The sequence below is a fragment of the Procambarus clarkii genome, chromosome 35 (assembly GCF_040958095.1).
Source record: "Procambarus clarkii isolate CNS0578487 chromosome 35, FALCON_Pclarkii_2.0, whole genome shotgun sequence".
NCBI classification, from domain to species: domain Eukaryota; kingdom Metazoa; phylum Arthropoda; class Malacostraca; order Decapoda; family Cambaridae; genus Procambarus; species Procambarus clarkii.
In genome coordinates this window covers 37,351,687-37,363,830 of record NC_091184.1, presented here as the reverse complement: position 1 = coordinate 37,363,830, position 12,144 = coordinate 37,351,687, and the positions used below count along the sequence as shown (strand labels likewise).

Genomic DNA, 12,144 nt, shown 5'->3' with positions numbered 1-12,144 from the left:
ATACTTTTTCATCAATACAATATCTAGCTTGCTTACTTATTTATTACATTACAGTGTAATATTTGTGGGAAGGACATGACAAGTGAGAGAGTGTTGGAGCGCCACATGAGAAGCCACAGCAGACAGTACGAGTGTGAAGTGTGCAGCAAGCCTTACAGCAATAGCACTAGCCTGGCACAACACGTGCCACTCTGCAGGCAGGTTTGTGATTTGTTTGGTCCCTTCACAGTGCCATTCCTGGGGGGGGGGGGAGTTGAGGAATCATTGTTGATCTTGTATCAATCCTGTCAAGCTTTATACTATAGTTTTTTTTTTTTAATAGAATACTATACTGTATTTAATTAGGAAAACTGTAGCATTAAGTTCTTTGTTTTTATCTTTAATGGTGAATTTTGAACAATATTATTGTTGAAATTGAAATAAGTTTATTGAGGTAAAATACAATATTATTGTTATGTAAAGTATGGATGTTTCTCCTTTTAATAAGGTTCACTAGCTTAGTATGAGCTGTATTGAGTAGCCAGATTTTTACTGAAATACAAATGAAAGATTTTCTATGTTAGTTTTTCAGTGAATACTCTATTCTAATTTATTGTAACCCAGAATTGTACTGTTCTAGCGGCATTCTTTCTCTTCTCCTGCTTGTACAGTATGTTTTCTTGGAGGCATTTTCATTATTTTCTTAATTTTCTGGAGGGAGCCCCTTTGGCTTCCTGGACCTATCCAGACTGATATGTATATTATTAGACTTTGGCCTCAGTGTGAATGGAGTTCTAGGCCTACCGGGGACCACGGCCAGAACCTGGTCCCCTTAGAGAGGCACGAGGAGCAATGGCCAATAGAAGTGCAAATGTGTTTGAAGTATTCTATGTCTGCCATCGACTGGGCTGGGCAACCAGAAAAGTAATCACCTCAAAACATACCCCTATTCTGGTTAAAACAACTACAGAAAGCTAACGAGTGGACAGAACTCCCCAATTGAAAAACTAGCAGACGAGCATGATGTCACTTGCTGCACTTCATGTCTGTGCAGCTCCTCTCTCCCCGGGAGGGGAAAGGGGGAGCCCCAGACCCATCGCGCCGGCTATCCACTTGCCAGTTTTCGGCTGGTGTGATTGTGGCTGGGTCATGTGGCTCCAGCTCCTGATTCTGTGTTGTGCTGTGCCGTCGGTTCATTGCCTGAACCGAGGGGGGGTTCGGTCCTTGGCTCTTTGGGGCTGGTCGCTTCGGGTGACTCGTCTGCCGAGTTCTCGGGGTTTGGCTCTCCTGGCCGTTCACATCCGGGGGGTGTCTAATGTCCTGGCGGATGGCCTGTCCCGGTTCATTCCCCTATCCGTGGAATGTACGCTTGACGCCGACTCATTCAGTTGGCTCTGCCAGATGTTCAGGCACCAGGAGGTGGACCTGTTTGTGTCGGCGTGGTCAAGGCATCTTCCGGTATATGTGGCACCCTTCCCCAACTGCGAGGCCATCGGGGTCGATGCCCTCAGACAGGACTGGTCGAGGTAGGGGTTCCTGTATTCCTGTACTATTCTGGTCTCTCAGGTCATCCTCAGGATTATTTGGTCTAGCCAGCCTGCGGTCTATCCTCGTGCCCATGACGTTTGTAAATTTGCTGCACTTGCTGCTGTCTTCAGTAACATGTCTTGAGCTGACATTCGGGCATGGGGTTTTTGGAGGTCGAAAAGGGCTCTGACTGCATGCTACCTCGTTAATGTTCCTGGGCCTAATCAGGCCTGTGTCGCTTTGGATCAGCGGTTGCAGCCTGTTGTCTTGACTTCGAGTTGAGGAGCGAGTGCCGACCGCCTCCCAGGTAAGTCCCTTTTCATTTTGTCTTTTGTGTTGTAGCTCCGGGAAGCCGAACTTCCCCCAGAAAACCAGCGTTGAATGTAATGAAAACAATTTTCTGTGAGAGACTCAGAGACTCCCCGGCAACTCTCCTTCCTCCAGTCGACGATTTTTTGTGTGTTTTGACTTCCAGGTTCGAACTGTCAGGTGAATAGCTGGCATGATGGGTCTGGGGCTTCCCCTTTTCCCTCCTGGGGAGGGAGGAGCTGTGCAGACAAGCGGCACAGCAAGTGTGACAGCATGCTCATTTGCTCGTTTTTCAATTGAGGAGTTCTGTCCACTCATTAGCTTTCTGTAGTTATTTTATCCAGAATAGAGGTTTGTTTTGAGGCACTTACCTTTCTGGGTGCCCGGCCCGGTCGATGGCAGACATAGAATGCTCCAAACACATGTGCATTTCTATTGGCCATTGTTCCTCATGCCTCTTTGAGGGGGCCTGGTTTTGGCTCGTGGTCCCCAGTAGGCATAGAACTCCATTCACACCGAATCCAAAGTCTAATAATATACATATCGGCCTGGATAGCTCTGGGAAGCCTGTGAGTCTCACCCAGAAAATTGTGTTTCATTACTTTCAACGCTGGTTTTTTATTTCATAGTAATTACAGTATATATAAATGCAGTTTTTTCACTCAATTTGTCTATATGCATTGTGTTACTTCTGAATCCTGAACACTTGTAGGATTGAAGAGTGACAGTGAATAATATATTTCTGTATCATTCAAGCTCTTGGGGAAGGGGGGGATGGAAAATAGCATAAATTTAGATCTATAATATTTTGTACAACGTATATTTGAGAAATGGAGAGAAGCACAGAGTTAAAGTAGAGGAGCATTTAGAGTTAGAGGGGACAATGATATTCAGACAAGGTATGAAATATAAATATATGACGATTGAGGTAATTGATCAGCTACAAGGTATGTAGCTGGAAGTTGCCCTGTCACTTAGTTAATGGTCACTCTTCAGGTTATGTAGAAAACAATATTGCAGATATGTAGACAAAACGGGCAAGTTGCCCTCCATGATAACTGTATAACCATAATACGTCTAAGCAACACTTTGATTTCACCAGAGTCATCAGGTTGCTTCTGTTGGGCATGTTGCATGCGAGGACTGTGGTAAGGAGTTCACGGATGCCTCTGCCTTCCGCACTCACTACGTCACCCACACTCATCCCTTCCACTGTTCCTGTTGCAATCACAGATTTCGAACTCGTGTTGGATATGGTAAGATTGAGGATTTTTTTGTTCAAATTTTTTATTTTTAACTTGTTAATTCCATGATTGGTTAATTTTTTGTTTTTTTAAGAGTGGCTTATTTTAATCTTTTGCTGGAAGGGACACCTGAATGGCTTCCTGACCTTATTCACTGTTATTACCAAGCCTTAACTCCTCACATAAAGGTTCTGAAACCCATCTGTCACCTACCATGAACCAGGAGCAGGAGACATAGTCAAAACAAAATGAGTGACTGCTTTAATGAAACCAGATATTCCATGGTAATGAGATGACTAGCTACCATGAGATGGTAGTCGCCCCTGGTTTTTGGTTCATATCTGTATTCCTCGAGCTCACACTCCTTGTAGACGGAGCCAGATTTTGATTCTGGCGTCTCGTAGGAGACTGATGGGTCTTGGATCATTGATGTGTGGAGCTAAGCCCTGGTAGTACCAGTGTTCAAGCTGCTGTTACGCTTGTAATCCAGTGCTGCCTGGCTGCACCCACACTGATTTAGTAGTTAAAAACAAAATCATCTTGGTCTCAAGCCATATTGATCTGGGTTGGATGAATCATTTGTACATAAAACTGGAAAGTTGGCTTCGTAACACTTATGAAAACCTTAACGTGTTATGTTAACATACTAGCTTCTAGGTTTTTTTGTCATTGATTTACTACAACAAGACTAATGGTAATTTGCACTTTTTTTTATAAATGGTGAATTCAGGAATCTGATCCAAGTTGAGTGCAGGTGCCTAATAGTGCAAGAGTTACAACTAAATTATGGGCATATAGTGCTTTGTTTAAAGGAGGTTATTAATAGATTAATAGTAGACTAGTAATAATTAACTTTTATTTGTAAAATGTTAATTGTAATACTATTGACTGATTTACTGCTGTGATTTCAGAGGTGCACGTTTGTGAGGTGGACCAAGCATGTGACCAATGTAGTGCAGTGTTTCGCTCAGTGCAGGCACTGAACCGTCACTCTGCAGTGCATGGCCCTCCTCCGCACACTTGTGCATCATGTAGACGAGCTTTTTATAGAAAGGTAATGATTGCACTGTGCTTTGTGTGTGACTAGTGATCGGATAGTTTTGTGGATCATCTTTATCTCGTTTGGTAGGATCCAGATGTCGGTAGCTTCCCACTCTATAGCACTAGAGATACACAACCTTGGGAAATGACACCGGGCCTTTTAGACCTACTGGGAGGCAAGACCCAGAATCAAGTGTTTTACTAGGCGAGGACAACTTTGGAATCCAAGATGTACTAAAACTGAAAGGAAATCAGTAACCCTGAGGAAACAAGGCAAATAAGTTTACCAGGCCTTGAGATATATTTATACTTGCTTTGACTAGATCATTCATTGTAATATTGTGTACTCATTTTGAAATAAAAAACTTCCAGTATATATTCTGTAAACAAATTTATTTCGTTAAAAATAGGATTTCAAACTAGAATAAGAATTTTAATGCAGTACTGTACTGTAAATTATCAAAGAGTCTGTAATTAATAAAATATTTTTGCAGGAAAGTTTAGACCGCCATGTATGTAATTTTGAGATGGATGTTAAAGAAAATCCAAAACAAAAGGAAGCGAGCAGCTTTCTCTGCAGCACATGTGGTGCAGTGTTAGCCACGAGACACAGCTTCAACACTCATGTGCGTGCAGCTCACGGTAATCAGCTTATTATTTTTTTTTTGTTATTTATCGTATTTTAATAATTGGCATAAATGCAGATTAATTCCCAGGCAGTAGTGATGTGGTGATCCCATCACTGATCATTGTGGGGGTGCAAGCAGCTTCGTATTCTCTGTGAAGGGCTGAATCGGTGTCAGATTTATATCACATGTCTGTAAGGCCTTAGGAATTAAAAACTACTGTGTAGGGTTGTGGGAGAATAAATAAAAACAATAAGTAATGGAAGTAGTTTCAATGGAGCAAGATTTGTTGGAGCTCAAGTGAGAACTCTGAATGAGAGAAGTAAAAAAAACCAGCGTTGAATGTAATGAAACAACATATTCTGGGTGAGATTCGGAGGCTCCCCAGAGCTATCCAGGCTAATATGTTTATTATTAGACTTTGGCATCAGTCAGTGTGAATGGAGTTCTAGGCCTTCCGAGGACCACGAGCCAGAACCTGGCCCCCACTCTGAGAGGCACGGGGCCTATAGAAGTGCACATGTGATTTGGATCATCCTGTCTGCCATCGACTGGGACAGGCACCCAGAAAAGTAAGTGCCTCAAAACAAGCCCCTATTCAGGTTAAAACTACTACTGAAAATTAACGAGTGGACAGAACTCCCCAAGAAAAAATGAGAATAACCATACATGTGCTGCGCCACTTGTCTGTGCAGCTCCTCCCCCTTCCAGGAGGAAAAAGGGGGAACCCCAGACCCCTCGCGTTGGCTGTCCACACCCCAGTTCGAGGCTGGAATTCAAAACATGTGAAAAAAATGCCGACCAGGAGAAGAAAGGATTGCCAAGGAGCCTCCGGGTCTCGCCCAGAAAATGGTGTTTCATTACATTCAACACTGGTTTTCTAGGAAGAGCCCCTTTGGCTGCCCGGAGCTACATCACAAAAGACGAAAACAAAAGGGACTTACTTGGTAGGTGGTCTGCACTTGCTCCTCAACGCGAAGTCGAGGCAACCGCCAACCCAGGGTGACACAGGTTCGATTAGGCCCAGGAATATTCATGAAGTTGCGTGCAACCAGGACCCTGTTTGATCGCCAAAAAACCCTGTGTCAGAATATCAGCCTAAGACATGTTACCAAAGACGGCAGCAAGCGCAGCAAACTTACGAACATCATTGGCACGGGGATTGACCGCAGGCTGGCTGGACCGAATAACCCTGCAGACAACCTGAGACCCAAACCCTGGAACAGGAAAGAAGAGAAACCGGATCAATCCAGAGCGCGTCCCTGGTCCCTGAAGCCGTAGCGCGCAAATACAGCAGAGCTGCAACCAGACACAACACATGATGCACCCCTAGCCTGACTAACCAACCATCAACAACCCGAGAACCCCTCCGAAATGCAACGGTCTCATTCTTCGCGAGAAAAGAAGGAGACGGCTGTTAATGAACAAATGTTTCTGCTCTTTTGGTCTATCACCTAGACCAAATGAGCAGAAACTCCACCCACATCGACTGATGCAAAATAGTTAGGGTATCCATATCAGCCATGGATAGCTCCGGGGAGCCTCCGGGACTCGCCCAGAAAATGGCGTTTCATTACATTCAACGCTGGTTTTTTTTATGCACATCAGTTGTATGTTTAAAACAAAGCTAAAATTGATGGCTTATAACATTGAATTACAATTTATTTAAAGACTGATGATTGTATTATAACTTCAGGTGGCTCATCTGCCCGAGAATTACACTGCGAGATATGTGGTAAGCAGTTTCACCGGAAGGATTTACTGAGGGATCACCAGGCAGTACACGCACCTCCATCCTTTCCCTGCCCCACGTGCAAGAAACTGTTCAAGACCCACAAGTCTCTGGAGGTGCACTCTCTTCTTCATGTTGGAATCAAGAGATTTGTTTGCAAATATTGCAATAAGGTTAGTGATCATTTATAGGTACAGTTTTCCCAGGATACCTTACCTGATAGTTTTTGTTTTGACTTTTTTGTTAAATATCTTCCGACTGCCTTATTTTATCAACTTGATACATAAATGTTACGAGTTTCATCATAAAACTGCTAACTTTAGTTGTTGTATTAGTTGCTTCCTTTAGTTGTTGTATTAGTTGCTTCCTTTAGTTGTTGTATCAGTTGCTTCCTTTAATTGTTGTATTAGTTGCTGTATTAGTTGCTTCCTTTAGTTGTTGTATTAGTTGCTTCCTTTAGTTGTTGTATTAGTTGCTCCCTTTAGTTGTTGTAGCTCAAATAGTAACACCTTTCAGTTTATTTCACTAGTGACAACTTTGGCATGGCCGGGGAAAGGACATGAGGTTCACTGCTTACATCTGGGGAACTTGTTGGGAGTTTACCCCTGCACTTAATAACATCACCTGCCCAGGAAAAGAATTCTTACAAAACTAAACCCTTGCACACATTATTACTAATTTTGAGGTTATCTTGAGATAATTTCGGGTCTTGGTGACCCCCACGGCCTAATCCTCAACCCAGGCCTCCTTTTTGTTACACACCCCCAGGAAGCAACCCGTAGCAGCTGTCTAACTACAAGGTACCTATTTACTGCTAGGTAAACAGAGGCATCAGGGTGAAAGAAACACTGCCCATTTGTTTCCGCTTTCACAGGGGATTGAACCCAGAACCTTAGGACTACGAATCCCGAGCGCTGTCCACTCAGCTATCAGGCCCCCCCCCCCTCAGGTCTGATAAGTATGATATTACACACAAGTATGATATTGCTCACGCAACTTCACACATCCAGGTTTACTTACACAAACAACTTATATTATGATGACTAGACAACATACTAGAAAGTGAAGAGACGACAATGTTTCGGTTCGTCCTGGACCACTCTCAAGTCGATTGTCAAGTCATTCTTACAATTGACTTAAGAATGGTCAAGGACGGACTGAAACATCGTCGTCCCTTCACTTTCTAGTGTGTGGTCTGGTCAACATACTTCAGCCACATTAATGTGACTCATCGCCTGCTTATATTATGATACTTGAAACTTTTCTGGGGGGAGCCCTGTCGGCTCCCCGGAGCTATCCAGGCTGATATGCTAATGTCAGACTTTGGCATTAGTCATGTGTATGGAGTTCTGTGGGCCTACCGGGGACCACGAGCCAGAACCTGGCCCTCTCAGAGAGGCACGAGGAGCAATGGCCTATAGCCTAAGGGCAGTACTTCACACCCCCGTGTGGTTGGAAGCATTCTATGTCTGCCATCGATCGGGTTAGGCACCCAGAAAGGTAAGCGTCCCAAAACGAACCCCGATTCTAGTGAAAATTGCTACAAAAAAAGCTGAACAAGTGGATAGAACTCCCCAAACAGAAATGAGCAAACGAGTTTGACGTCATGCGTCACTATATTGCCATCTGCGCAACTCCCCTCTCCCCGGGAGGGGGAAGGGGGAGCCCCAGACCCCCGCACCGGCCATCCACCTCTCAGTTCTGAGGTTGATGCTATAGGCAACGGTCGTGTGCTCTGGCTCTAGTGGTTGTTTCAGCACTGTGCCTTGTGTTTGGTGTCTGTCTTCAAGCGGTGCGCGAGCCAGGAGTGCATGCGCCTATGGCTCCCCTTCCTAGGTGCCCTGTAAGTACTGCCCTTAGGCTTGGGGCCACCTTCCACAAGTTCCTTGGGTTCTGTCTCTGCTGGGCCGTTTACTGCTTGGTTTTTAGCCGCCCTTTGTGTACTGGGGTGTTTTGTCTCTCTTGTTTCCTTAGGATAAGGGGCAGTTTGCACTGGTACTGGGTGCAGAGTACTGCACAGCTTGCTTTTACCATTCAAAGCAGATAGGCAGATAGGTTTGCCTATCTCTCCTTTCGGCCAGATAAGAGGTCAGCCACCTGCAGACTGAGTGTGCAAACATTTGGGAGGAAAATGTAATTAATCTTCCACCCCTTGAAGAGGTGTATGGTGGTTGTCAAACATCTTAATGGTAAATTCTTGAGTGTTTGTGCACATGTGGGCAAACCACTTACAAGCCTCAATGTAGGTTAGCAACAGCAAATCTCCCCCAATTTTTCCTGCTGATATGAGGTGTGGCAGCTTTAGGGGGGGTGTATATTTACCCCTGTATGAGAGTTAGGAGTGTGCTGGGTACCAGAGTCTAGGGCTGATCTGTTAGAACATCACACAGCCAGTGAGAGACAGAGTGACTCCACCAGATCGAGAGGCAGTGGTCTTAAGGTAGTGTATGATCTCTGATGGTATTTTTACATGTCTGAATTACTTAACAGTTACTAGTGTAATGACTTAGGAATTGCCAGTGTAATGACTTAGGAATTGCCAGGGTATAGGGACTTAGTAATTGTAGGGAATATCATAAATCATGATTTAATATACTTGTTAACTATGCATCTGTATGTGTCACTTGGTTTCCCCTTTGTCATCTCCCATGTTTGTCATCAAGGACATTGACCCTCCTATCCTCCTAGTTCAGTTTTGTTAACAACTGGTCATTAAGTAAAAACAACTAGAGGAGAACTCTTAATAGCCAAGCAATGCTTCTTGCCTCATTGCTTGATATAGCGAAGGGTCAGGCAGGATGGTAGCAGTGGTTTAATTAATAAGTTTCTCTGTTTAGCATTTCCTTGGGATGGTACCATTGGACCCAGGTGTAACCATCAGTGGTGCACATATTTCGGTTCATATTACATTGCATCAAAATTACCAGTATTTCAATAACTGATATCATCAAAGTTTTACCTCAATAAGGTGTTACCAAGTGCAACCAGTAGGAAGTGTTACTCAGTATTAATCAGTATCTTCTAGGGTTAATAAAAATTTTAGTGTTACACCTCTCAACCCCCCCCCCCCCCCCCCCCTTCCCCCTCCAGTTGGCATTCGTTTTTTCGCATGTTTTGACTTCCAGCCTTGAATTGACATATGGAGTTTTAGGGGGCCAGCACGAGGGGTCTGAAGCTCCCCCTTCCCCCTCCTGGGGAGAGGGGAGCTGCGCAGACAAACGGCGTAACAAGTGTGATGTCATGCTCATTTTTCACTTGGAGTTCTGTCCATTGGTTAGTTTCAGTAGTAGTTTTAACCAGAATAGGGGTTTGTTTTGAGGCTCTTACCTTTCTGGGTGCCCAACCTAGTCAATGGCAGACATAGATTGCTCCAAACACTTGTGCATTTCTATAGGCCATTGCTCCTCGTGCCTCTCTGAGGGGACCAGGTTCTGGCTCGTGGTCCCCGGGTAGGCCTAGAACTCCATTCACACTGACTGATGCCAAAGTCAAATAATATACATATCAGCCTAGATAGCTCCGGGGAGCCTCCAGGTCTCACCCAGAAAATGGCGTTTCATTACATTCAATGCTGGTTTTTTTATTGCCATCTTATAACATAGTGTACATGAGTTGTTGTCAATTGCACACTCGACTATTTTAACCTATTAGTACACCTCAAGCACTTATATATTAAAACTGCTATATATTTTTTATTTGGTTTGCAGTTACCTTTGTGATAGTTAATTTTTAGCAATACTTTGTCATACTACAGACTATCAAATGATTTTCATTGTGAGTATAACCAGAGAAAAAAAAAATCAGTGATAAATACATTGCTGCTTTCACAGTTATGCAGCCTCTCAATATTTATATTGCCTTTATTTTCATCCTCTCATGTTTAAGGTATTTAGTTTAATAACTTGGTACAATTATTTGATACTTTATCCAAAAGTTTAATGTATTTCTATATTGTTTAAAGTATTAAAGCCTACTATTTTGTTTTTTCCACAGAAATTTCACCAGAAGGTAAATCTGGCCCGACATGAGCGCAGCCACATGCCTCGAGGGGCTATAAAGTGCCAGTATTGTGGGACTCACTGCATTTCCACTGATGACCTGAAATCCCACCTCTTGTCTCACACGCTGCTGCAGCCAGACCTCTCGCCCGAGGTTAAACAACAAGGTGATACAGCTGACTTTGTGGCAAAGGATATGTCGATCCATGGTGAAGATTTGCAGTCATTCCAAAGGGGTGAAGCTCATAGTGCAGATCAGAAGCTTGAAGCTGAATGTGTGTCACACAGTGGAACAGGAACAAAACGGGAAATGAGAACGGAAGCTCGGGCAGATGAGCAGACCTTTTCAGTTCCTGATGCTTTAATAGAACCTGAGCAAAGTGAGAGAGAATGTAAACAAAAAGTACAGTTTAAAGTGGAAGAAAAAGTGGAGACAGATATGAAGGACAGTCCTCCATCAAAATCTGTATTTAGGACTGGATTAGTTCACAATTCTGGTATTGCTCCAGAAATTTGCTCGGACATAAACGTGCAGCCTAGACCCGTGTCAGATTCAGGAATTGAAAATCACACAACGGTGATCATGCCACCTAGAATATCTAATACTGGTCTTTCTTCAAATCACCAATCTTTGAATGGTAACTACATGGAACCTGGTCTACCTGAAACTGAATCTTCAGAGTCTGCAAAAGATGGTTCTAGTCCTCACATTTACAACTTTAACACAAGTGAAGCATGTCATGCAAATATAGAAAGCAACATGCCTGAGGAGCAATTTCCTCAAAGTGATCTTGTGCACACGAATAGTGGAGCCAGTGAGCATTTAACACTATGTACCGAGCCAGAGTTGGTTGAGCAAGTATGTCTGTACGAGTCTAATTCAAATAATGTGTCGGTAACAACAGCCACAACTCACTCTCTCGAGTGTCATATTCTTGGCAGTGAACAAATTGTTGAAAGTGTTGTTCTTATACCAGATTCACCTGGTAAAGATTGTTGAAATGTAATTTACAAAATGTTTGATATTTTCTTTTAACACCTTTAAGTAAATTTTGTTAGTTCATACCCATATGAGAGCAGAGACATAAGATGAGTGATGTTAAAGGTATCTGAATCACCAAGGATTTTACCACGATAACAAAGGAACAGTGGGGAAGTAAATTTGACACTCCTGAAAATAGGACATTCTACGATGTGAGAGACCTAATAAAACAATACAGTTCTGGCAGTAAATTGCAGGTCTATTCTATCAAGTGCCCATAAGCTAATCATGTGGGGCCAGTACATATCTCACTAAAATAGCTCTCCAATGCTTACAGATTGCATTGTGACATTGTGCTTTTCTAACACAGGTTAGAAATCAAAGTGACCAGTTTCTGGGAGATAAGACTGGTTGAAGGGCTACTTTATCAGTATTCCTGAGGATATTAATGGCAATGGCAGGTTGGTTAGGAACCCAGTAAAATTTTCTCCATCTTTATATGAGAAATGGCCTGTGTATGATTTAGATCATCATGAGATTGTGAATGGTTGAGACACTAAAACCAATATGAGCACAACAATTCAATCACTATTCATGAACCAGCATTAATTTTACACACTGTTAGTGTATAAAATTATATAGACATCTGCCATAAAAATGCTCATTGATTAGGGGTAGGGGTGACACACACAGGTTAAGGAAAAAA

General features: G+C 43.1%; 1 protein-coding gene across 3 annotated transcripts in view; it reads left to right on the top strand.

Annotated features, from left to right (window-relative positions):
- LOC123768412 (PR domain zinc finger protein 15-like) overlaps positions 1-11,474 on the top strand; it is a 509,712-nt gene extending 498,238 nt beyond the window's left edge. For 2 of the 3 annotated variants that reach the window (XM_069336362.1, XM_069336361.1), the window contains 6 exons: positions 55-201; positions 2,918-3,071; positions 3,971-4,113; positions 4,595-4,742; positions 6,423-6,631; positions 10,452-11,474. In XM_069336362.1, the coding sequence (XP_069192463.1) occupies positions 55-201; positions 2,918-3,071; positions 3,971-4,113; positions 4,595-4,742; positions 6,423-6,631; positions 10,452-11,456 (1,806 nt within the window). In that variant the 3' untranslated portion in view covers positions 11,457-11,474. The remainder of the gene's footprint in view (positions 1-54; positions 202-2,917; positions 3,072-3,970; positions 4,114-4,594; positions 4,743-6,422; positions 6,632-10,451) is intronic. The other variant, XM_069336363.1, reaches the window with a different exon arrangement.
- Positions 11,475-12,144: the final 670 nt, after the last annotated feature.